The following is a 23,640-nucleotide window of genomic DNA, read 5'->3' as shown; positions in this document are numbered from 1 at the left end:
TTTCTGAAAATTAATAGATTGAAATGCAATAGTTCATATTGACAATTTGAGCAAACTTAATAGATTGCAATAGTTAAAGATTGCAATGAGCTTCTTTTAATCATATCGGTAAACTTAATAGATTGAGAAAATCTTTAAGTTTCTAGTCATCTAGAAGTCCTAATTCACTTACATACCCATATGAGCAAACTTAATAGGTTGTTCCTTACTTAATATCGGTAAACTATTGCATATGAGCAAACTTTAACTTCAATTTCCTTAAATTGATAATAATCATAATATATTGAAAGGTCCGGTTCAAGGGACATTTTTTTTACACCAACTTTTACATTTTTTTAAGGCCGTTAGATATAAGAACTTTTAATGGTTACGATTAATTGTCTTTAATGACATGACATATCTAAATCTATTTCATCACAACAAAAATTAAAATAATATTAGATTTTCCTTAATATTGAAATGTAATAGTTCATATTGACAATTTGAGATCCATTATAGGAAGAAGAATAGGAACTGAGAAAACTGAGGAATAGAGGCCCTAGTCACGTAGAGAGGAAGAGAAATGCGCAGCAGTTTGGGAAGTCAGCTGGGCTGGACTGGAAAAAAAACCCAATTCAAAATGCCCATAATATACCTAGTAATTTTTTAAACCCAGAAAAAAGCCCAACCAACCACTGCTTTAGATCCGCGCCTGTTAATATAAGATACAGAAGAGGTTCGTTTCCATCAGAAAATGCTGTCTGCCGAAACCTCTGCCCAGGAAATCATGGTTAGTTAATTTTTTTATCGTTGAGTATTCTCTCATCCAATCTGTGTTAACGCGCCAATCCCTAAACGATAACCTAAATCCCCAACTTTCTCTTTTGATACAGACAGAGCCGAAGATCATTTCTCTAAGAGAACCGATCCCGATCCCGGTATGCTTTTGCATTTTGTAAATTGGTTTTAGGGTTTGTGAGAAAGAGTATCATAGGTTTCTTTTGTTTTTATTTACGCAGATGGCGAAGGCGAAACTATGTGTGGTGACAGATCGTGGAGTGTACCGGCTGCCGCTGGATATTAGTAAACTCCGGAACAGAGAGAAGGTTCCTCCAAAGCTGTATGTGCCTCCGCATGTCGAGTTTGAAAAATTGGAGGGGGATATCAATAATATGCCCTTTTTTGTGCTTTCCACACCCACAGTGGATTTTTTTTCGCTTGATGGTGAAATTCCCTATTATTTTATGCATCCCGTCGTGGTTGAGGATGATTTACTTTTGGTTGGGGGTTGGGTGCCTTTTCTCAGTTTTAATCCTAACATTGATGTTGCTTATGAGATTGCCTTTGATCGTCTTAGACCCATCCCATCTCCTCTCCGCCTCTCCTCCAATCCGGACTTGTGTTCTTGGTTTACGACCCAATCCAAGCGTGATGTTTTCTTTTACCGATTTAAGTCTTCAAATTATGTTTTGGACGCAACAGACCCACAACAGCTCTCTTTTCATAGGTTGCAACTCTTCTATCATGGCTGCACTCAAGAAGTCCTTCCTAATCCGCCTGATGATATTAGAGTGTTGAGCCAAACTGGTTGGGGACACAAGTTCCATATCATTACTCGCCCCAATCACTGTCCGACCACTTTACCATCATTAAGTAGTATTAATCCATCATTACATACTGCACTCCTTAGTGACTTGAGTCCTGTAGCCTACACTTTTGACTTATATGAAGAGAGATGGTATAGATGTCGTCATCAGTTCACAGCTGCTGTTGAATATCAAGGTTTTTTGATTGGGCTCGCACCTTCTGGGAAACTTGTTTGTTGTCCCTTGGATTCCCATGGAAATCCTGATGAGCTCACACCTAGCAGGGTACTACATAATATGTTTGATATCTGCATGCTCAGGGGATTTTCTTATTTTGATGCTGATAGTGCTTTTATGGGATTGTATAAAGATGGTGAGGTCGACTACATTTGGTTAGTATACACGCTTCAAGGCCCGGATGCGGATGTTCATGTTCATATGCCTTTCGTGTTGTTTCAAGTTTTCATTCAGAATGGTGTCCTCTGCACAATTGTTGAAGCTTCAGATCATTATGATTTCCTTCCTGACAGTTTCTTATGCAAGGCTTTTGTATGTGCTGACCCGCTGAATAGTGGTGATGAGGTATGATCAAAGTCAATTGTCTTTGTTATTAGTTCAAGTCACTTTTCATTTGATGTTTCCCGTTTGTTTATTTTCTTTTCATTTGAATTGAGAACAGATCGATGCATTCTAAGGACAACATGCAAGGCTGAGGTTGTTATGCCAAGAGTGGGTAGACCGACCACCATCCCTTTTCCTTCTCTTCTTCAAAGAGATGAGCACCCCTCGCCCTCCTGAGTAGCGTGTTAGGGTTTTTTAGTTTTTTTTACTGCAGTTTGTGATAGAATCAACCAGGTACCCCCTCATTAGAGCAGCAATTAGCTTGATAGTTATTAGCCCGGCTAATAATCCATCTGGCATAGACAGTACCTCTTCTGCTCAATAGAGCTCATCATGAATTGAAATGTTAAACCTCTAATTTGTATTTCTCTTGAGTTTGCTCTATTGACTATCTCTCTTGAAAATGGTTATCGCTTTGTGCCTTTTGTTTTTCCGGTTGATTTTGGTATTTACTGTCTTGGAACATAATCTGTGTGGAAGACTGTTATTATGATGGGGTTGCTGAACTATATACTTGCTTGTAGTAGCTAGAGAGCACATTTCGAAGATTGCACTGTAATTCATTAGTGCAGTGTAGATGAGCTTGGCTAGGCATGGACGAACAAACAAATATGTGAATATAGATGGATCTTGGCTAGGCATATATGTGATGGTTTGAATTTTTTATTTTAATAGGTTAATTGAATTACCTTGTTTGTATATATGTTTTGAGTTTGCTCAAATTAGATCACATGTGTTTTTTTCCTTCTGCTTTGCGCCAAAACCATTCATTCACTTACCCAAATTTCAGTTGCTTAGCTCTTGAGAACTGAGCGAATTCTACTGTCCAAGAGGTTCAGTTTCACCATCTAGACAGAGTTTAATTCTTGTAAGTTATTGTTTCTAATCTTCTATAAATCCTGATGTTCTCATTTGATCTGTTCAATAAACGGGAGTTTGATTCATATCTAAAAATCCGATTCCTAGGTGGCTGGATCATTAGGATGGATTGGGTATTTGGGTGTGGAGGTTTTGCTTGACGTCTTGCAGGTTTTGGCATCTGATTCGTAGGAATTTGAGGTAGGGAAAACAACCTTTCTTTATAGCTTTGATTCTACTTTGGTGTGTTTGGAAAGAATGGTTGTGTTACCTTCTCTACTCTTCTGTGCAATTATCATATATGATCGGATTATATCGTTTTTCATGCTTGAGTTTCGATTAAAGCCTGTTCATAAAGATGTTTTATTGGAATTGTGATGTCGTTTGAAATCTAGAAATCTGGTTTGGTCCTTCAGTGAGTGCTCAAGCATGGTTAGTGTCTCTACCATTCAAATTGATCCTTCATGACCTTTTAACTTGATTTGGATCTTGTCTTTGAGTCATATGTAAGTAAGGATGGTCATTCAAAAATTCATATGCAGAAGGAAGAGTGCTTCCTGATTGTCTTGGTTCCATTGCTTTCCTTGGTTCCATTGCTTTCTATAACATTAGTAGCAGCAACTGATCTATACCAATATTTGATATCCATTCTTGTTCAGTTCTCTTTTCAAAAATTGGTTTCCCTAAAAATACAGCAGCTCTTGTGTTCCTCTTTTACAAATCCTATCTTGCAGCAAATCCTTCAATGACTTTCTTTTTTTAAAGAAAGAGCTCAACCCTTTTACCTTCTAGTGAATTCTGATTACAAAGTCTGAGACCCTCTTCATTTGATCATTAAAGATCGATTCTTTACTATTCTTGCTACATTACTTTGGCGTCAAGGAATCCCATCATTTTTATATGAACTAGTTAGCAAAAAGCTTTATGTCTTCCTATAAAAGAAAAAAAGTATTCCATAACTGATTCCTTCTTGTGTCTGGCCTTCAATGACATTATTCTTTTGCAGCCTAAGTGTTCAAAATGCTGAGAAATTCAAAGAATCACATCTTGGTTTGTGCATTCTTCTTTGGAACTTTGGTCAATATATCGACCTATATATACTGAGTAGTTTCATTGTCCCTTTTAATTGAAATTATTGACTTCCTCAGTCAGTTTTGGATAAGCTAAAGCCCATTCACTCCCTTGTCCTTTGTTGAGTTACTAAGATTACAGCCTTCTTCTCTCAATTCCTTACTTTGATTTTGGGCAAATGATGCCTTTCTGATTTGATCTTAATTACAAGGTTTTCATCCGTTAACCTTTTATTGCAAGATGAAAAGAGAATTGATTTCGAAACCATTTTTGGGCAGAATTTTAGTACGTTTTGAAAAGAGGTTTTCAAGCTGTGATCAGTTTGTGAGGGGAAAAGAGGCTTTCTTGAAAAGCTTAGATTTGGATTTAAATGTCTTCTTTTTGGTTAGGCCTGATGAATAGTTTAAGCATGGATTGTGCCTCCTTGAGGTGTATAACCCATAACCTGATCAAGATACCGCGGGGTTCGCTCGGTGGTGTAGCTGGGCGGTGGGCTGTAATCAGAGTATTGAGTTAATGAAATGCTTTTGGCAAATGCTGCAGATGAGTTGCAGTGAGTGAAAGGATTGGTTCCTGGTTTTGTTACAAAATTTTGAAGCTGAAATTTGTGTATGGTCTTGTTCTGATCGCACTAGTTTTACAAGGACCGTTACCTTTGCAGTATATTGAGATGTTTTTTGATCAAATGAAATGATTTCATTAAGCAGACTCAATGGAGTCTTTCAATTTCGATCTGGAGGATATCAGTGATACAATCTGGGGGATAGTCTAGCCCAGTACAGGTTAGATTGTCCTTAAAAGCTATAGCTGCTAGTCTATGAGCAATGATGTTACAAGTTCTGGGTATGTGTTTCAGACACACATTCATCAATTTCTGCTGAACAAGCCTAATGTCATCCACAATTCCACCATTAGCTAACAACTCATAGTCAGGTGTTTTGACTTCTGCCACTGCCTCTTGACATTCACTGTGGATTTGCACATTGCATGTTTGTAGTGAGTATAGCATATCCATTCCTTCTCTGATAGCTAGTAGCTCACACTGTTTTGGCGATGCAGTGTGAGAAATAGACCTGGTAAATGCAGCAATGAAGTTACCTGCCGCATCTCTTAGAACACCCCCAATTCCTTCTCTGTGTTGGTTTGGAAGAAACGCAGTATCCACATTCAAGATCATGTTGCCATTGCTAGCTGGTTTCCAAACTTTTTTCACTGTCAGTGTGCTGTTTTCCACTGCTATTGGCTTTATGGTATTCTTCTAGCCAAGCAAAGCTACTGATTGTCATACTCTGCATTCTGAGACTTGTTTTTCCACAAAGCATCATTTCTGTTGTTCCAGAGTGACCAAATGACAACCAATAATTTCGCAAAAATCCCTGAAGTCATGTGACTGGCTCTTTCCAACATCCATTCTTTTAAAAACAAGCATAGGAAGCATAGTATGTTGTAAATTAAAAGGGAGTAGTACCAAAAATGCTAGCAGCAATGGGGCAATTACAAAATAGATGACTTGTGTCTTCAGGAGATGAGTTACACAACAAACACCTTAGATCTCCATCATAACCTTTTAGCAGCAGCCTCTCTCTTGTGGGAAGGATATTATTACAAGCTCGCCATACACATACTTTCACTTTACCAGGGACTTTTGCTGCCCACAACTTTTTCCATAACACTGAGAAAGGGTTACCAGATGAGGTGGTGGTAAGAACTTCTGATAACACCTGATTCCTTGCAATCCAATATGCAGTTTTGACAGAGAACATACCCTTCTTTTCTGGAAACCATATCAACCTATCAGAAGTGGTTTTCCTGCTAAGTGGAATACACATAATTTTTGCTGCAATGTAAGGTGGAAAAGTAGCAGTAATCACATTAGAATGCCATTCTCTCGTGTGTTCATTGATGAGTTCGTTCACCCTGGTTAGAGTACAGTCAACAGGTTTTTGAATGAATTCAGGCGTAGAAAGAGGCAACCATTTATCATTCCAAATGACCCCATTTTTTCCATCGCCTATTTTCCACTGTAAATCTGCTTTCAGAACTTTTCTGCCTTGCATGATGCTGCGCCAAGAGAAAGATGGGGCTTCTCCTAGTTCAGCTTCCAAAAAAGAGCTATGAGGATAATATCTTGCCTTGAAAATTTGAGCAATAAGAGAATGCGGTTTGGAAAGTATACGCCAACCTTGTTTCGCAAGCATTGCAAGATTATATGCGTATATAATTTTAAACCCCATTCCGCCTTCTGCTTTAGTAAGGCACATTCTTTCCCAACTTCTCCATTGCACTTTCTTTTTCTCATCTGTATCACCCCAGAAAAAAGATGCACATAGCTGATGTATATCATCACATAGACCTTAAGTAGCAATTCATGGCATACGTAGGAACTGTTTGAGCCACAGCTTTGATTAAAATCTCTTCACCTGCTGAACTTAGAATTTTTGTTTTCTAGTTAATCACCTTCTTTGTCACTTTTTCTTTGATATATTCAAACTTGGCAGTTTTTGATTTTCCCACATGCAGAGGAAGGCCTAGATATCTGTCATGTTCATCAACAAGCTGCACATCTAAAATACCAGCCAAATTGACTTGTACTTCCATCTCAATGTTTTTGCTAAAAACCACACTGGTCTTTTGGTAGTTGATCTTCTAACCTGATGCAAGTTCATACAAAGAGAGAATTGTACGAAAATTTTGACATTCATTTGCATTCGCAGTCCCATAGAGTGGACTTTCATCTGCAAAAAATAAATGATGGAGAGTTGGTGCTTGAGGAGCCATTTTTAGACCACTGATGAAACTGTAATCCACTGCATGGTGAATGAGAGCAGATAAGCCTTCTGCACACAAGATGAATAGATAAGGTGACAATTTGTCACCTTGTCTAATTCCTGTAGTTGGTATAATGGTATCTGTGGGTTGTACCTTGGTACAAAATGACATGGCTGACGCTGGTCACATATCTCATAATAAGATAGATAACAAAAAGGCAATCAACATGTAACCAAGTATGAGCATATATTGAATAAACTAATGGTACAGAAACATAAGATGCGCCCAGAAACTGGGCATCAGTCAAACTGTCAGTTTAAGATGTTCAAGGCTAACTTGTCTTAAAATAAGTAAAATCTTTGATGAGGTACAATAATGGCAATGGCCATTTTCCAACAACATGCCGCACTATGCAAGGCGGGTCATAAACGAGTGGTTCTGTAGGGATTCGTTTGTCCTTGCTCCTGCATTTGGCTGTAGATGGTGATTGCAACACATTCACTTGAAACACACCGGAGATCCGGACGGAACCAAAGATAGACGCTGCTTAGGATTTTGAAATCTTTCGAGAATACCCGAGCACCATCACAAAATCCTTGGCAGAGGAACCAATGGATGCTGGAATTCTTTGTGTAGGTGATGCAGTTTGTAGCCACAAGTCAACCAAATTATACATCTCCAATGAGGGGCTCACTGGTTGTCCCATGCATTTGATCTCAATCTGCAAGAATTGAATGTTGATAACCAAAAGGAAATATCTCTAAAAGTCCATTAGACCCCGAGGGCTTAAGATTTACAAACTAGCAACTACTATGAGTGCCAGACCAGTTAACAATGAAATGCCCACGGCATTGCCACAGAAAAAAGAGGTTAAAATAAAAATAAAAAGAACTTAGCTTACCTCAGTTTCACTAGTAAGGTCTAGCTTCCTCATTAGGTACTTCTGGATAAATGAGACAGGCACACTTCCATCTCTGTACCAAATGAACCACAGACTAAACATCAAAGAAACTCTATCCCTATAATAAAATGATTAAAATCATTCTCCCATCTTGACATGCTTAGAAAAAAGAGAGAAAGTAGTAGTAATATGCTTTTGACACTCTTTAACTATGTACTCCATTTAGTAGTAAGGATGAACCTAATGTATTGACCGTATCTATGCATAGTGCTGCAAACATGAACGCTTAAGAATCTTTGATGAATTGTGCATTTCAGAAATGCATCAACAAGACAAAAAGAACTCACTTTATTCTTAAATAGTTTGTTGGAATTTGTGGCAAGCATTCTTCTCCTTCCCTGAAACCAATATTAAAGAGAAATAAATGAACAAAATCAATCAATGCTATAAAGAATTGAACCAGATAGAATTAGAAAAAGTTGAAAATCTCACTGTTCTTCAGAAGCTACTAGGGAGAACCAAATTGGACCAACTCTTCTTTCAGGTTTGCCACTGGCTGCGTCCAAAACAGCTTGGGGTGTAACGCTTGGTTCTCCTGAAGCTTCCCTCTTTTGGCGAGCCCTCCGCAACTTTTTAGGTTTATTTGTTTCCGGAGAGGGCAGGTGAGTGTTATTCTTTTCATCGTCAACTTTTGACTTCTGTTTGTTTTCTTTACTTTTGAATTTACGAACTTGAGTTTCACCGGGACTGATAGCTGGTTCTACTCTTTCAGACCCTTGTGAATTGGGTTTTAGAGACTTGGTCCGATTTGCGACTTCCACCAAACAATTTAGAGGTTTCCAAAGGTCCTTCCCATCCCATGATTCAGCACCATTCTCAGATTCTTTATTGGATACAGTTTCGTTGGGTTCAGCAGAAATCGAACTCTGTACCAGTCAAAATAGAAAGCAATAAACGTTAGTATGTTAAACCAAAAGGTATGCTTTCTTTTTAAGCTTGTAGGAAACAAAACTTATCGGCATTACAGAAACTGCATATTGGGAAAAGCATACTCACCGGCCTGGTATTTTCACCGGACTTTTTTGAGGCCTCTGCAGAGCTTTGGCTGTCTGCATGATCTTCTGCAGACTCGTCCTCATTATTAGCAGACCTCTCAACCAACAAACTGGATCCTTGTAAAGTAGAAGCCTTTCTTGCAACAGCTTTAGTTCTCTTTCCAGTCATGGTTGCCGGGGTTGACGATACTCTGGGAGTACTGACCACCAATGACGAGAGTGATCTCTCCTTTCTTCTAGCCGGAAATGCTGAAGGTGTACTTTCAGGTTCACTTACCTTTCTTTTTTTGGAAGGGAAAATCTTGGCCCTTACATCTTGCCAACTGTGATCAGGCCTAATATACAAAGTATTATCATGATTTATATATACAAAAAAAAAGAGTCATAAGATTACTCTAAAATTTGGTTTATTGTTCATTACAAATAGAATGTTGAATTACATGTGTACAAGGATTGAAGAACTACAGATGTCCAGAGACCATCGACAACTAAATCATCAAATGATTGCATATGCAGCCATATGTAACCAAACAGAAGCTCATAAAGTGTTAGGAAACATGTCTCTTTAGTACAATATCCTTCTTTTGTTCGGTCTTACGGTCTCATCTAAACATGTTGAAAAGTTTTGTCAACATCTCCCAGAATAAACCCAACATCCAGATGATAGTCCTTTCTTAATGATATGTGAAGGTTAGACTAGTAAGCATGGTTAGACTAGTAAGCATACACAACTAAGAAGGAAACCGAACAATTACAGTTACAGAATCAGAAGATCTCCAGAAACCATCAAGAGCTAACTCGAGCACATTTGTATGATTACAAATGCAGCCACGTGTAGCATGGACATAATCTCATAGAGAGTCACGAAACTTAACATATTTAATACCACCTCCAATAAATTCGCTATATTCATCAACCGCAAGAACTGAATCTTCACCACAATGAACACTCATATCCTAATAATAGTGCTTCTTTACTGATCTGAGTAGGCTCTATGCATGGTAATGTCCTAAACATGGAATGCCGACTGAAACGGAAAATTGGGAATTATATGCGCAAAAAAAGATCTGAAACAATAAAAGGCAACACTATAATTCATATGAAAACCTTTTTTTTGCTTAATGTAGAAAGTTGCACAGTTCATCGAGAAGCAGGGGTCATATGGTAATGGCATAAACCATGTCGTGCTGACTAAAAAGAAATATTCAACTTGAAAAATTAATAAAGAAAACCAATTCATCCAAATGATGCATCATCATGTCATATTTTTCTCAGTTCAACAGTAAACAAAGAATAACAACCTTAGCTTCTCCAAGGGCACACTGCCCAGATCGGTTTTGCATATGGGACAGTTTTCGATGTCCTCTTCGGTTATCTTTTCAACAATGCACTTCCTGCAAACTGAAGAAGTTTTGAGTTATAACTCCATCAGTCATGAGAATTCAAAGAGGTAAAATACTTTTAAGCAAAACTCTCTTGCAATAAGCATGAGAATATCCATGCAATCAAATAAGCAAAATTCTTAATCATGAAAAAGAGGCTAGCTGAAGTAACAGGAGAACCTTTCATACAGATTATGAACATCATTATATACCTGCATAGACCAACAGAGGAGAACTGACAAAAATACAGAAACCTATGTATCTATTATTCATCCTATGAGCCTATATAAAAGCAATGCTGCTTAGGCCACTGCAACCAGAGGCCTCTAGAAATGTCAAGTTATATCACTTCTCATTGAAAGTACCGCCATGTATATCAATGTAACAAGAATGAAGCTTTGTTAACATTTGCCAGGCTAATCCACCAACAAAGCTGTTCTCAGTTCAAAGCATGAAACTTTAAAAACACCCACATCCCAAAACCAGCAAGACTAGTCAAACCAAGCCAAACCCAGATGAGAAACAATCAAAACACAACCACCCAGATTTCAGAAAACATAAAAAAACCAAGGAAATCACAGCCAAAAGACTCCAAAATCCCAAGAATCAAAAGCCAAACAAAGGGAGATAGATACATAAACGAGCTAAAAGAGAGAGCACTACTGACACGTATGAAGACATTCAGATATGGTGGTGGCATCCTTGAACAGCTTATTGCAAAGCGGGCAGGTCATGCATGCTTCAAGCTTCTCCCTCTGGACCTTCACCACCTGATTCGCCATCTCTCCACCGCTCTCTCTTTCTCGAAATTATCAAAATCCAATTCCCACACGTATCAATTCACACACTGCATGTTGACGCGCATACAAAACTCACGTCCCATTTCCACCTGCATTGAATAAACCACAACAGCCGAGATTAAACACAACGCAACACAAACACATGTAAATTAAACTCATCATCATCTAGGGAACAAAGAACGGGATTTACATACACACAGATATAATCTCTGAGTGATGTTTCGATGGGTTTGTGGGATTTGAGGAGATTTGACGTGGGTTTCGATGGGATTGAACAAAAGGGTCGCGGTGTTGATCTGAATCGAGAGGCTTCTCTTGGTCTTAAAGAGCATGAACCAAAATGATGTTTCTTCCTTGTTTGTTTGTTTTCTTTTATTGGTGAATTTATTTTAGAGAGGAGACTAGGAGAGCACCGGGTTTCGTGAATCCGACGGCCAGGTATAAGCAAGTGTGTCCACATGTCTTTGGGCTAACTCGAGCTAAACGTGGAGCATGCGGTCACATAGCGGTCACATATTTATCTAGGAAAATACTCATTTAGAGAAAATACTCATTTAGTACTAATTTAAACCTTTTATTTTCTATTCTAATGATAATCTTTTTCATGAGCTCATTTTAATATAAGGTAATTTTTTTTATGTTTAAATGCATAAATCTTTACTAAAGTTTTAACAAATTATATTATTTTAAGACTATTTTACTTTCACCTCTTAAATATGCATAGAGAGAGAAAAAGAAAATGCAAGAGAGAAAAGACTTTGTCGGAGCCTCACCGTTCTCTAGTCACCGACAGTCGGATTCCGGTCACCGGTTGCCGGATTTTTTCCTGTCGCCGGATTCCGGTCACTAAACCCAGTATCTCGGATTTTCTCCGGTTGCCGGATTTCAGTAACCAATAACTTGGTTACTGACCCCTAGTAACTCAGTTACTGATCCCCAATAATCGGTTACTGACTCCTAATAATAGGTTACTGACCCCCAATAATCAACTTATTTCAGCTTATTGTAATAGAAAAGAAGAAATACCAGAACATAATCGAGTTATTGTCTGCCAATAATCAGTCAAAACTACAACACGAATAATCAAGCTACCTATTAGCCACAAAAATACAACTACACCTACCGTAGAGCCATGCACCCTCACACACCGGATCTACTCCCTTACCATGCGCCTTCCCTCACCGTACATATTCCTCCCTCATCGAAACTGCTTCACCTCCCTCACCACGCACTCGATGCCTTCGATCTGGCCATGGAGGCGAAGGCAGAGGCTGCCTATGAACTTACTCGTTGGCCCAGTCGATCAAGGAGCAGATCCAAGACGAGTACAGGCGGGACGTCCTCAACGTAGCCGGAGGGAGCTTCACTACATGGTCACCGGAGAAGGACGACACCGGAGATGGCGACGACGTTTGGCGAGCGGCACAGCATTTTGGATCTGCTGCTGGGATCGGATAAGGGGGCTCGGAGACAATGGCGTAGCTAGAAATCTCAACTAGAAGGGTCATGATTTATACATATAATAATAAGTAAATTACAATTTAAGGTTTGATGATCTTGATCAATATGAAGCCATGACTTGTTTTACTGTTTTAGAAATCTACTAACATAATAAAAACTTGTGGGCAGATCGAACAATCTCCCGTACCTCATCTTTTTTTATTGGTCAATGACAATCTCATCTTGTCTTTTTCTTTCTTTCTTTTTATGATAGAGTGGTCTATTTATACATTGAAATGTAATATATATGAAATCATCAACCAATTGATGCTTGTTGTCATAACCTCATAGGGGTCATTTGAACCTTATGGTTCCAATGTAGCTACGCCCCTGCTCGGAGAAGGAGGACGTTGACGAGCGACGTTAATTTCTGGCAACGGTGGAAGAGGTTGTAGAGGAGAGAGCAGAGGTAGGGTTAGAGATTGGATACTCATTGCTCGTTGTCGCAGCATCGGTGCAGGTGTCGTTGAAGCATAGGCTGCGTCAGTGTCGTCCAGGGGAGAGAGAGAGAGAGAGAGAGAGAGAGATATATATATATATATATGGTTGGTTGATATGAAATAAGGGTATACTTGTCTTTTTAATAAGAATCATTGGAATGGGTTAGGGAAAAAAATTTATTAGAATGGGCTTTAGTTTTCAAATATTTAGGCATTAGGACATTTTCCCTTATCTCTTCCTTCTATAACTCAGTCAAGTTTTAGGTTACTTCCAAGCCTCTCAAAATTATGTGCTTCCGACTAAGGCTGGGCATATTCGAACTGGACCGGTTTTAAGCTCAAACCATACAAAACCCTTTTACATGTTGATCATCTAATTGCTACTCGTTCGGTAATCATGATGTGGGAATAAATATTTTTTTGCCAAATTAGATAACAATTTATAAATGGACAAGATTATCTGATGAACTTTATACTAATATGTGTTAATTATGCCACTGTTTATTGATTTTGCTATGTAGTTGTTATTGTATTGTTTGAAAATTGTCACTAAAAGCTTTCTACTACCATATTGGTAATACATTGTATCTTACATTGTTACTGCATTTCTGGAAATAGTTGCGACTACACTAGTTGAGCCACTAAAAACATGCCACTGTGTTTTTTTTGAAAAGATTCGGATTCTCTTGGATTTAAGTTGCTTTTATAACCATCAGATGAAGTAATGATGACATGACGGTGTTAAATTATACTCAATCCAATAGTTAAAAGTCATCCAAGCAACATAAATCCAAGTAGAGAAGCCAAATTCTTTTTAAAAATAGCTGCTACTACATTAGCTGATTCATTAAAAGCCTACTACTACATTTATTGGAAATAGGTTTGCTGCTACATTTACTTTAAGTAGTCGCTACTATATCAGCTGAGCCACTGAAAGTATGCTACTACATTTATTGGAAATAGCTGCTACTGCATTTACTGAAAATAGTTGCTACTACACTAGCTAAACTCTTAAAAATCTGCTACTACATTTGCTGGAAATCTAACTAATTATATGTAGTTCTTTATGTGTGAAGGTTATAATTGTAAATGATTTGTTGACACATGGAAACATAAAAATATTTTGCCATTATTTGTAAGATTTTGTCCTTGTAAATTGTAAAACAAAAGTCATGTCCTTATTTGTGTATTGAATCTTTTCCAAAGATGTATATGTAGTTTGCTAGTTGATTTGGAGAAGCAAATAAGTAAAAGTTGGAAATGTTTGAAACAAAATGATGTTGTTTTCCGAGGTTTAACTCCATTGAAGTTAAAATAATACTTACATTAAGGGATGTGAAATTTACACACCTCAAATTGAAATTAATCTTTTTTTTAATTTTTTAGTTAACACAATTATAAAGAGACAAAGTTTAAGTGATTAAAAGATAAAATTTAAGTTTATAATAAGATTTTTTTGGAGAAAACAATAATAAGATTTAAATAGAGCTGGAAGTATGAAACTGGGAAACTGATTTGTTCTCATCGAGGGAGAATCAGAATCTGCTTTTATCCCGTCACATAGCACCTCCCAGGGTCCCATCAAATGCACTAACAAATACAATTAGAAAACTAGAGAGATCCCATGAAGAAAATTTCAAGGAAAAAAAAAAAAAACTAAGCTCCTTCATGACCAGCAGGTTTTTAAAATGCAAATGCAATTGGTATAGGCCACCAGCAGACATATTTTGTATTTAATGACTCATCACATACAACATTGGAAAGTTAACTCCAGCAGCAACATGATTTTTGGTTCATAGGGAAGGAGAATGGATCAGGATCCTCTCCTTCGCTACGGTCTATTCTTGTTTGTCCTTGTCTTTAAATCTGAATTGTTCATGTGATATCTAAAGGCCTAAATCATGACACGTCACCAGACAAGCATTAAATCTCATTATGACAAACGACGTCTGCGTAAACGTTTGCTTCTAAGTCTCGTCTTCTTCGCCTTCAACAAACACAAGTCGACTCTTCTCATTCTCATCGTCTTCCTCTTTAATTATTTTCAGTTTGTTGTCACCTTCTCATCGGACCAGAAAATATGGAGAAGTTGGTCAGGTTGCCGGCGAAGCCATGATTGAGAGGGAATACCTGGGTTATTGACTTTTCAAACTATAAGGGAGATTCTTCTCAATTTACCTTCATCAATTCTTAGGCTCAATCTTTTGCCTCCGACCCATATACCCATCAATGAATTCTTCACTACTTTCCAGATTCTGCAATACCCATTTTGTAAGGACACTGATCTATACCCAATCTGGAGGATATATGATTGCTTCATATCATAAGTTCATAACATTGTATAATTGAAATGGCCTCGGTGATTTTTTTGGATTTGACATTACTTTTCTTCTCGAGGATGTTTCTGGATAAAAGGTGAAGACGGGTTATGGAAGAAGAAGAACGACACAGAGGCAGTGTTTTCGGAAAAAAGTTGAAGAGGGGTTGTGGAAGAAGAAGAACGAGACGGAGGCAGAAATTGTCGTCAAGTGTGGTTAACCTAGAAAAGCCAACTTTTGTAATTAATATCTAAACTATGCTGATGTGGTGGACTTTGAGCCCTTCGATTTGCAATAGATGGTCCAGATTAAAAGCTGAGGAGAAACAAGGCCCTAAGGAGCCAAGACGAGGATCCTAATCCAAGGAGAATTCTATTGTGCAGATCTGTATGCTATGCAGACCCAAACTTGTGGCTGTAATTGGTTGTTGAGTTTATAAAGTGATTATGCATTTATGATTTGCCCCTCATAAAACCACCTATTTACTAACTGATAGGGCAAATATTAGATCTGTATTGTATGCAGATCTGCACAATAGACATACCCGGAAACCCAGTGCCATGCCACTAAGGAAACTACATATCTAGTCTGTTCAAGTGTTCAGTACAAGTAAACCAATGAACAAATATAATCATGTTCTTGCCTATATCTGGATACAAAATATTACAGGATGATGATGATTACTGTGACTCTGCAAGCTTCACTATGTATTGCCTTCCCAACTGATTATACGGTATGGGTATCAGGATCCCACAAGACCTTTGTGCCGAGCATATGAAACTATAAACAAGAAAATCGATGCGCCCACTATACCTGTTGTAATTACCACCTAATTTATGTTGAAGGGGGGTAACAAAGAGTTAGTTTAGAAAAGTAGTCTGATAATGATACAAAATCAATTCTATTTTGGGATGTTTTTCCACCTAGTAAGTAATGATGATGATGTGGCCGTATATTGTACATACCCATTTGAACATGTGCTCATGATTTTCATTCCATGTATATGGAATGTTCATGCCAAATATTGCAGCCACCAAAGAGTATATAGACACACAAACAGTTCCAGAACTCAGAAAAAGCTCTAGCTGCATGTCGCCGGATTGTATCATTATCATGTTAGATATCAAAAGGGATATGTACAGATCATAAAACATGGGAAGAGAGTCTCTAAATCCATCCTAGCAGATATACCTGAATTAGCTGATTCCGATGATTGTCAAGCTGCAACACAATACGCATCAGATCAGTTATGTCAGTCTTAAAAGGTTCTACATGGCACAGAAGAAGCTAGTCCGGAATAGTGTATCAAAATCTTAATATCATGTTTCCAAACCAATACCTGGATGTTAATGTAATCCTCTGTGTCATCAATGTATTCGCGCAGCTGGCATGAAGAAATAGAATCACAATATTTATCTTGTATTATTTTGGATATGAGCATGCTGAAACAGAAGATGCAGTGCATACCGTGGTCAATTTATTCAATGTTCCTTCGATTTGCATAAAGTAAGCCTGCAAAGTAGATAACAAGATTCAACTTAGACCTCATATTTGGCTAAACTAACAGGAGAACAAGACCTAAGACAAATTATAACCTCGAGCAACATCTCAAGCTCCTCCACGTCATTCTCCTCCTGAATTGTTGTTACACTTGCCCTGCTGGTTCTGGATACTTTAGAGCCGATGGTTATGGAAGGAGATGTGAAAGACCAATTTGGAGCACCAGAGTCACTCACAGGTGAAGTGCCAACCAACTTTCTTGATAAGTAAAGATCGGCCATGTCATCGTCATCGTCAAGAAGCTGTTCGAGTTCATCCCTTACCTACATCCAGTATTACACTGAGGAATCAAGTGTAATATATGTAAATTTTAACTTATTTGTTATACTAGTGATTTCGCACCGTTGGTAAGGAGTAAGGACAACACCAATACAACATTAAGGGAATTTGATTAGAGAATTAAATTACGAACAAATTCATGCACAACTCCATAAACATTGGCCACAGTAGAAGCAAGTCTAACTATGGTCAAAGTACATCGAACAACATTAATCACTAGGTCATATATGGGCACACAATAAGCATACATCAAAATTCAGCTGACTGTAAGCCATTTGAGCAGGAGTACAAAATCCATGTACCAGATGAATAACTCAAACTTACTTTTTGAACCCGATTTGTCAACCTGGTCATTGCACTCTTCAGCTTACGAACCCGATCCAAATTACGACTGCTGATCTGCAATCAACTTTAACTGTTTGAACCAAAGCGAGGAATCTACAAAACTTTTGCTTCCATCAATGTATGACGAAATAAATGTTATGGAACAGGATCATACAATCAAGAGATTTCATTCCTTGAATATAAAGCCAGGGTAAATGGATAAACAGAAACATGATTTCTTTTTCCAAGCAAGGCTTTTACCTTGGAAGTAAGCTCATCTAAAGCTGGATAAGCATCACTCTCTAGTTCACTAGTGCAAGCATCCAGGGAAGTACAAATAGCTTCTAGTGCAACTTCTAATGCCCGGAATTCAAACGGAAAATCTAATGACCATGAAGCAGTGAAGCACCATATACATATTTAGTAAGAGAACAGTCATAGACTACAAACATGAAAGGCATATACAAACTAATATAATGCAGCTAACATATTGAGTCTAAATTGAACTTAAACTTCTTCCTCAGCAATAATGTCATTTTCAATGCCAGCTCTCTAAGTAACATAACCCAAAAAAGGAGAAGTACATAGTCAGATTCATACCATCATCTTCACTGGTTTCGACATCTTTTTGTAGCCCGGAGTCTTCTTCTTCCCCTAGGCCATTGAAATTGGCACTTGCTGGAGGCAACCGCCTTTGCAGCTCCTCAACAATAGGCAACACATTATCATCAAATGGGTCTCTGAGCAATACCTACAAGTTTTTAGACAACTTGTTATTCTAATTTTCTTTTTCTTGGTAAACCATACAAGATGGAGAGATAGATTTGGAAAATTACATACAAAAGGCAAAAAACTCTAACTGAAGACAGATTCTGCATAACCGGACTTAGACCATCAATTGGTTAAGATCGTAAATTCGTAATAACTAAACAGTTCAACGGCAACTAACATATGGAACTTTTGAAGCACTATATCTCTCATATGAGTGATATGACTGATTCATAATTTGAGCACTAACCCCAATTCCCCAAATATGCTGGAACTTCACAGCTAATTAGATCTTCTCTTGGAAGATTTGGCAAATTTCATGTTTACAGCTTCGTGAACTGAAAACAAGAATTTTTGCATTGCTTTTGCAGACAGTCCAAAGTACTTTGGTCGATGAGTGGTGCTTAAATCAGCAATCTGCGGCAATCAAGGGATTATTGTGCTGATAAACCTTTGCTCTATGAGATTTGATGCTAACGTGCTGAAGACATTGCTGGCAGTTTTAGGGGACAAACATTCTAGAACTGGACCATGCAGAATCTATAAGTTGTTGCATCATAAGAAGTTCAATCAAAAAAATTTCATCACCAGAACAAAGAGCTTCAACATAAGCAGAATCCATGTCCCCTTCACAGAGAAAAGCCTTGACCTATTTCCAGAGGTTATTCCTGCTTTCTAAAACATTTTGTCAGAACATTAGCACTAGAAGCTGAGGTAAACATAGCATCAGTCCTTGTTTGACTTGTCCACTGTGTTCCCTGCCCAGAAGTTTCCCGAACATCTTTTCCAGCAGGATTTCTGGTAAGCTTCACTTCAGTATTGCTCCATGTCTCTGTACCTGTCTTGCAGAATTGTTTGCTTGGGTTCTCACAGAAGAGTTTTCCTCCCAACTATCAGAATGTTTCACAGACAACAGTGAAGGCTGCCTGTTGCGCATATACTATAGATGGCCTAGGAGTGCATGTACAGAGTCTTGGAGAATCCACACTTTGACTTTCCTTCATGAGTTTGGAGGTTGCTAAATTGGAAATTTCATCCCTATGTACTTGGTAATGAGATAATCTATATACAACATGTTCTAGTCCTACCACCCTTGTTTGTAACATAGAAAAGCTTTCACCCTGTCACAGTTGAATCGAGACTTCTACGATCCCTTTCAGAGCGCATTTTCTTCCTACTAATCCCTTTGACAGCAAACCGCTGATTTATTCCCACTGGCTTCTGCAATCTACTCTCCTCAAGGCTGTTGCAAGAAACTGTCACAAACTTGGTCTCGATGTCATTAGTGAAAATATTGCACTGAGAAGAACATTCTTGTTTTTCATCCATATGAACTCGTATCCCATATCCTTTTTGCTTGTAACATCAGTGCTCATCCTTTTTAATGTCATTGTAATAGTCCTAACCTCATATTCTTCATTCTGATATTCTGGCAAACAAGAGGCTTTAGGAACTGCAATTTCAATATGCTCACTGGAATGCTGATAATTCTTTTTTTGGACATGTATTTCTGCAAGACAAAGGGATCCTGCTCTTAGTCGCACCAGTAACAACTTTCCTGAATGAGCCATCCTTCTAGATTCACTGGCATTTGTGGTATCACTGTAGTCACCACCAAAGAAATTTTCTTTGATAGAAGATCCAGCTTCCGAAGGTTCAGGAGTGTCAGGTTCTGGAAAACTTTTCCAGCACTGCAGTACCTGTAGGACGGAATTTCTAACTGGTTTCACATTGTCAAAGTGACATGATTCAGGGAAGCGAATATAGGAAGCTGTAAAGAGCCCTAGAAGGATCAACCGCTCATAGCTATTTTCCCTAAAGCTATACAAGCAGCTATACATGTTGCTCAAGCATTACTCTTCAGAGATTCTTGAATACTTGCCATTGCACCAGAGAGCATGTCTTGTGTTGGGGGCACCCCCTGCCTGGATAATGCTCCTGTTCAGCTCAATAATAGTTGGCTTACCATGAAATGTGGATTTTTGACCAACTTTGAATCGTTCGGTTCAACATTGGCTGCAGAATTTAAACCGAGGGATCATGTGTACTGCCAATGACCCTTGCTAGACACAATGCTGAACCACACTGAACCTGCCTGACAGCTGTTTTGTTCACCCGGAGCTTCCAAAAGCAGCCTTACTAAGAGAACAAACATCCCATTGATCACCCTCACCCCTACCATTACACAATTTTGATGCCAGAACAGTCTCCACACATGCATCTCTCACAACAATCTGAGTCTTTCAATCACTTAACAATACTGGCAACCATGTTACCAAGATGCATTCCAACATGCCCCTCATGATATCTCACTAATATCCCCATCAACCTAATGCATTCCTTCCCAACTGCACTCTTCTTCTTCAAATCAGTATCCCACTTCCCTAATTCTAGGACCCAAATCACTTAAATCAAACATCGACATTAAATTCAAGAGGGAACTTGCATCGGGCCAGATGAAAAGGAAGCTTCCCAGAGCAAAAAACCAAAGCTTCTTCTTCTTCTTCTTTCCCCAACTTTGGGTATAAATTTCTAACTTGTTATTCTAATTCTATTCCAAATAGAATAACAAACCACTGACTAACTAGACCCTCTTTCATATCCAACCTTTTAAAAGCAACCAAGGCCTAAAAAAAAAAAAAAAAAAAAAAACACATAAGCTAGTCAAACAGTACTAACTTTATAGTTTAAACACTCACCTCCTCTGCTGTGATTATTGCTTTGATGTGCTGCAAACCAAAAGAAACACAGTTTTTAGTTGAAACACAATCAAAATGGATGAAACTCAAATCACAATTAATCAGAAACTAACCTCCAAGTTGAGAACAATGACTTTCTCTCTGCCCAAAATGGTTGAAGGGTAGGAGAGCAATGGATCAAGAAGCCGAAGATCTCGAGCGTGAATGTTAACACGCCGCATAATAGCATACTTGTCCAAATCCAAAACGGTTCCTTGGCCATCTTGGTTCAATGAAATCCAACACCTCAAAGCCGCAGTCTTCTTGTTAGCCTGAGCTTGAGTCTCATCTCGAACCGCCATTTCCAAAGCAATCGTGTTTGATTGGAAACAGAGCAAGTTCAAGACAAGTTTCTATGAGGTTAATGGGTGTTTGATGATTGAATTGGAGAAGCTGATGGGGGGAGAATTCATGGGTTTTGGGAACATGGAATTGGTTGGTTTTGCGGTTGTTTGGAGGGAGTGGTAACAATGACAATGATTGAGTTTTAGTTCAGAGAGAGAGAAATTTGCATGGCTGGCTTGGTTTGCAGTGTCCGCTAGTGGTGCTCTATCTAAGGAGTGCAAGTAAATCATAGGGACTACGTTTGAAAAGGATGTTTGTCTTTTCGGAGGTAAAATGCCCAACTTGAACCGTACGAGGTTCTGCAATTCATGCTACATTTTCTACCTCTACATGAGGATGAACCCAATGATAGGAGGCCTTGATTAGGTATAAGATTTGTGATTTTAATCTTATCTAGGTAAATAAAATATTTATTATTAATATATTTACTGTATTGCCAATTTTATTATTTGTATTTCCTTTTGACTCACCTGAGGACTAATTTTTAAGGGACAAAAAGGGATAAAATTGTGATGACCGTTAGATCTTAAATGAGTTGATCCAATGGACAGCGTACCAAATCAATTAAAGCAAGTATCCTGCTGTTTTTTACCCAATCTTGTCTCCGTCTTCTTTCTCCCCCGTCTCATCTCATACCAAATCGATCAAAACCCAGCAGAGTATCCCTATCTTCTTCCTCCTCCATCTCATCTCATACTCATATGCTACTAAAGTAGCTATAGCTAGCTAACTATGCCATGGACCAAGTCACCGGATGAACACCATCATCTTGATCAAGTCCCAAAGCATTCCACAGTGCATCAAACCCAATTATAACCAACAACAAACTAAAATCTAACCCAATTACCGACTTTAGTACATTTTCTTTGTGAAGCTCCTCAAGGTGAGACTTAGGCCCTGTTTGTTTGGGCTTATTTCAGCTTTGCTTTTAAGCTGAGCAGAGTTTTGTGTTTGGTTGACCACAAAATGAGGGGCTTTGCTTTTAAGCACCTCTGTTTTCAGTCCAAAAGCCAAAGCCAGCTATCAGGTGCTTCTGAAAGCCTGAAGCGCTTCCAAAGCACTGTGGCGCTGGTTACTGTTCATTAATGAAATTTTTGCAGTCAAGACTGCCCTTCTCGCTTAACCTGCCGTTCTCCCTCAGCTCTCTTTCCGTTCTCTCTTCTCTCTCTGCCCTTCGTTTTCGCTCACCACTTTCAGGTAAATCCGATTAACCAGGGTTCTCAATTTGGCTGGGTTTTTGTGATTGTTGGTTAATTTAGGATTTTGTGTTGCGCAGTCCTTCAGGGAAGCTTGTGCAGATCGAGCACGCTTTGACGGCAGTCGGGTCGGGTCAGACCTCTTTGGGTATCAAAGGTAATGTTGCTGCTCCGGGTTTTACCTTAGCTTGTGAGAGCTAGAGTTTATAGGCTTTGTGATTTGATGGGTGAGCTGGTGTTTAGCCTCTGCAGTCCTCCCTAAATGCCCAGGTTGTCAAACACAGTCCATCTATTGTTCCAGACTTCCAGTTGCTACCATCTATTTGGCCCTATTTATACTGCTATATGCTATACCTGCAGTTTGATTCTCACAATCCTTTCCGCTGTGTGGCACCTTTCATTTACTTCATTTGAGAAAAGAGAATTCAATCTCAAAGATGCTAGTTCTATATTACCTTTTGTTGGCTTCGAACTTTTTTTTATCAAATGGTGTCTGGTGTCATATAAGTTTGGTTCGATATGGGTTCTTCTGAACTTCATTCATTTCTTATAAGATTCTAAGATGTATACCAGGATGTTTATACAAACTCAGGAAATAAGAACTTCAATTTTATGCAGATGAATGCAATTTAATTTTGATACTGTGATAGGTTGTATCACTTGTATGACATAGGGCTGTAAATTGTTTTCGATCCTATATGCTTGGCTGTTATATGATCAACAAATATATCTATCTTCATAAAAATTGCAAACAGTAACAAGAATAAGCAATAAAACTCCCAAAATTTAGACTTGTTACACTGCTGCATTTTAACAAGGTTTTGATGTTACCTGCAGAACATCATGCATGCTTAAAACCTTAACTGATTCATGATTTTCTCAAACCGGTACTAATTTAGTTACACAAAGTAGCTTTTAATATAATTTTGAATTATAAGAATCTTAACTTGTACTACTGCTTTTATGAAATTGTATTGGCAACTGGCCTACTGAGATCTCCAAAGAGAAAAATTGCAACTACAGTATTAAAGGCAATAGTAGCTAGCATACTACATAACCTATATTGCGCTACTGATATATTAAAGCTTTTCTATATCCAAAGATATTGCCTGACTTAATATATATATATATATATATATATATATATATA

General features: G+C 38.2%; 4 protein-coding genes across 4 annotated transcripts; 1 reads left to right on the top strand and 3 right to left on the bottom strand.

Annotated features, from left to right (window-relative positions):
- Positions 1-998: 998 nt before the first annotated feature.
- LOC101315205 lies at positions 999-2,532 on the top strand. Its single transcript, XM_004292138.1, has 2 exons — positions 999-2,147; positions 2,245-2,532. The coding sequence occupies exons 1-2, from the start codon at positions 999-1,001 to the stop codon at positions 2,257-2,259; spliced, it is 1,164 nt and encodes a 387-aa protein (XP_004292186.1). The 3' UTR covers positions 2,260-2,532.
- Positions 2,533-4,824: 2,292 nt separating this feature from the next.
- LOC101314913 (putative ribonuclease H protein At1g65750-like) lies at positions 4,825-6,713 on the bottom strand. The gene is made up of 3 exons (XM_004292137.1): positions 6,573-6,713; positions 5,741-6,445; positions 4,825-5,373 (listed from the first exon to the last, which is right to left on the bottom strand). The coding sequence occupies exons 1-3, from the start codon at positions 6,711-6,713 to the stop codon at positions 4,825-4,827; spliced, it is 1,395 nt and encodes a 464-aa protein (XP_004292185.1).
- Positions 6,714-7,160: 447 nt separating this feature from the next.
- LOC101300406 (E3 ubiquitin protein ligase DRIP2-like) lies at positions 7,161-11,305 on the bottom strand. Its single transcript, XM_004289859.1, has 8 exons — positions 11,217-11,305; positions 10,890-11,111; positions 10,142-10,241; positions 8,842-9,175; positions 8,278-8,711; positions 8,133-8,183; positions 7,786-7,858; positions 7,161-7,605 (listed from the first exon to the last, which is right to left on the bottom strand). The coding sequence occupies exons 2-8, from the start codon at positions 11,002-11,004 to the stop codon at positions 7,432-7,434; spliced, it is 1,281 nt and encodes a 426-aa protein (XP_004289907.1). The 5' UTR covers positions 11,005-11,111; positions 11,217-11,305; the 3' UTR covers positions 7,161-7,431.
- A 4,661-nt stretch (positions 11,306-15,966) lies between these two features.
- On the bottom strand, positions 15,967-21,533 carry LOC101300111 (magnesium transporter MRS2-I-like). The gene is made up of 11 exons (XM_004289858.1): positions 21,024-21,533; positions 20,911-20,940; positions 18,044-18,194; positions 17,705-17,826; positions 17,444-17,518; positions 16,876-17,103; positions 16,748-16,792; positions 16,620-16,664; positions 16,472-16,501; positions 16,246-16,365; positions 15,967-16,109 (listed from the first exon to the last, which is right to left on the bottom strand). Exons 1-11 carry the CDS (start codon positions 21,249-21,251, stop codon positions 16,023-16,025), a joined length of 1,161 nt encoding a protein of 386 aa, XP_004289906.1. The 5' UTR covers positions 21,252-21,533; the 3' UTR covers positions 15,967-16,022.
- Between the last annotated feature and the right edge of the window lie 2,107 nt (positions 21,534-23,640).

The sequence above is a fragment of the Fragaria vesca genome, linkage group LG2 (genome assembly GCF_000184155.1).
Source record: "Fragaria vesca subsp. vesca linkage group LG2, FraVesHawaii_1.0, whole genome shotgun sequence".
NCBI classification, from domain to species: Eukaryota; Viridiplantae; Streptophyta; class Magnoliopsida; order Rosales; family Rosaceae; genus Fragaria; species Fragaria vesca.
The sequence above is the reverse complement of the archived record's forward strand: the minus strand, read 5'-3'. Positions and strand labels throughout refer to the sequence as shown.

Excerpts from the sequence above, each read along its gene's own strand:
- LOC101315205 (XM_004292138.1), top strand. The coding sequence starts at position 999 with ATGGCGAAGGCGAAACTATGTGTGGTGACAGATCGTGGAGTGTACCGG.
- LOC101300111 (XM_004289858.1), bottom strand. The coding sequence starts at position 21,251 with ATGGCGGTTCGAGATGAGACTCAAGCTCAGGCTAACAAGAAGACTGCG. Across the intron at positions 17,827-18,043 it reads CGAAACCAGTGAAGATGATG|ATTTTCCGTTTGAATTCCGG; the intron begins GTATGAATCTGA and ends CATGGTCATTAG. Across the intron at positions 16,793-16,875 it reads AGCTTGAGATGTTGCTCGAG|GCTTACTTTATGCAAATCGA; the intron begins GTTATAATTTGT and ends TCTACTTTGCAG.
- LOC101300406 (XM_004289859.1), bottom strand. The coding sequence starts at position 11,004 with ATGGCGAATCAGGTGGTGAAGGTCCAGAGGGAGAAGCTTGAAGCATGC. Across the intron at positions 10,242-10,889 it reads ATCTGAATGTCTTCATACGT|TTTGCAGGAAGTGCATTGTT; the intron begins GTCAGTAGTGCT and ends AAACTTCTTCAG. Across the intron at positions 8,184-8,277 it reads CTAGTAGCTTCTGAAGAACA|GGAAGGAGAAGAATGCTTGC; the intron begins GTGAGATTTTCA and ends TATTGGTTTCAG.
- LOC101314913 (XM_004292137.1), bottom strand. The coding sequence starts at position 6,713 with ATGGAAGTACAAGTCAATTTGGCTGGTATTTTAGATGTGCAGCTTGTT. Across the intron at positions 6,446-6,572 it reads AAGAAAAAGTGACAAAGAAG|CTATGTGCATCTTTTTTCTG; the intron begins GTGATTAACTAG and ends GATATACATCAG. Across the intron at positions 5,374-5,740 it reads AAGTCCCTGGTAAAGTGAAA|AAGAATACCATAAAGCCAAT; the intron begins GTATGTGTATGG and ends TTGCTTGGCTAG.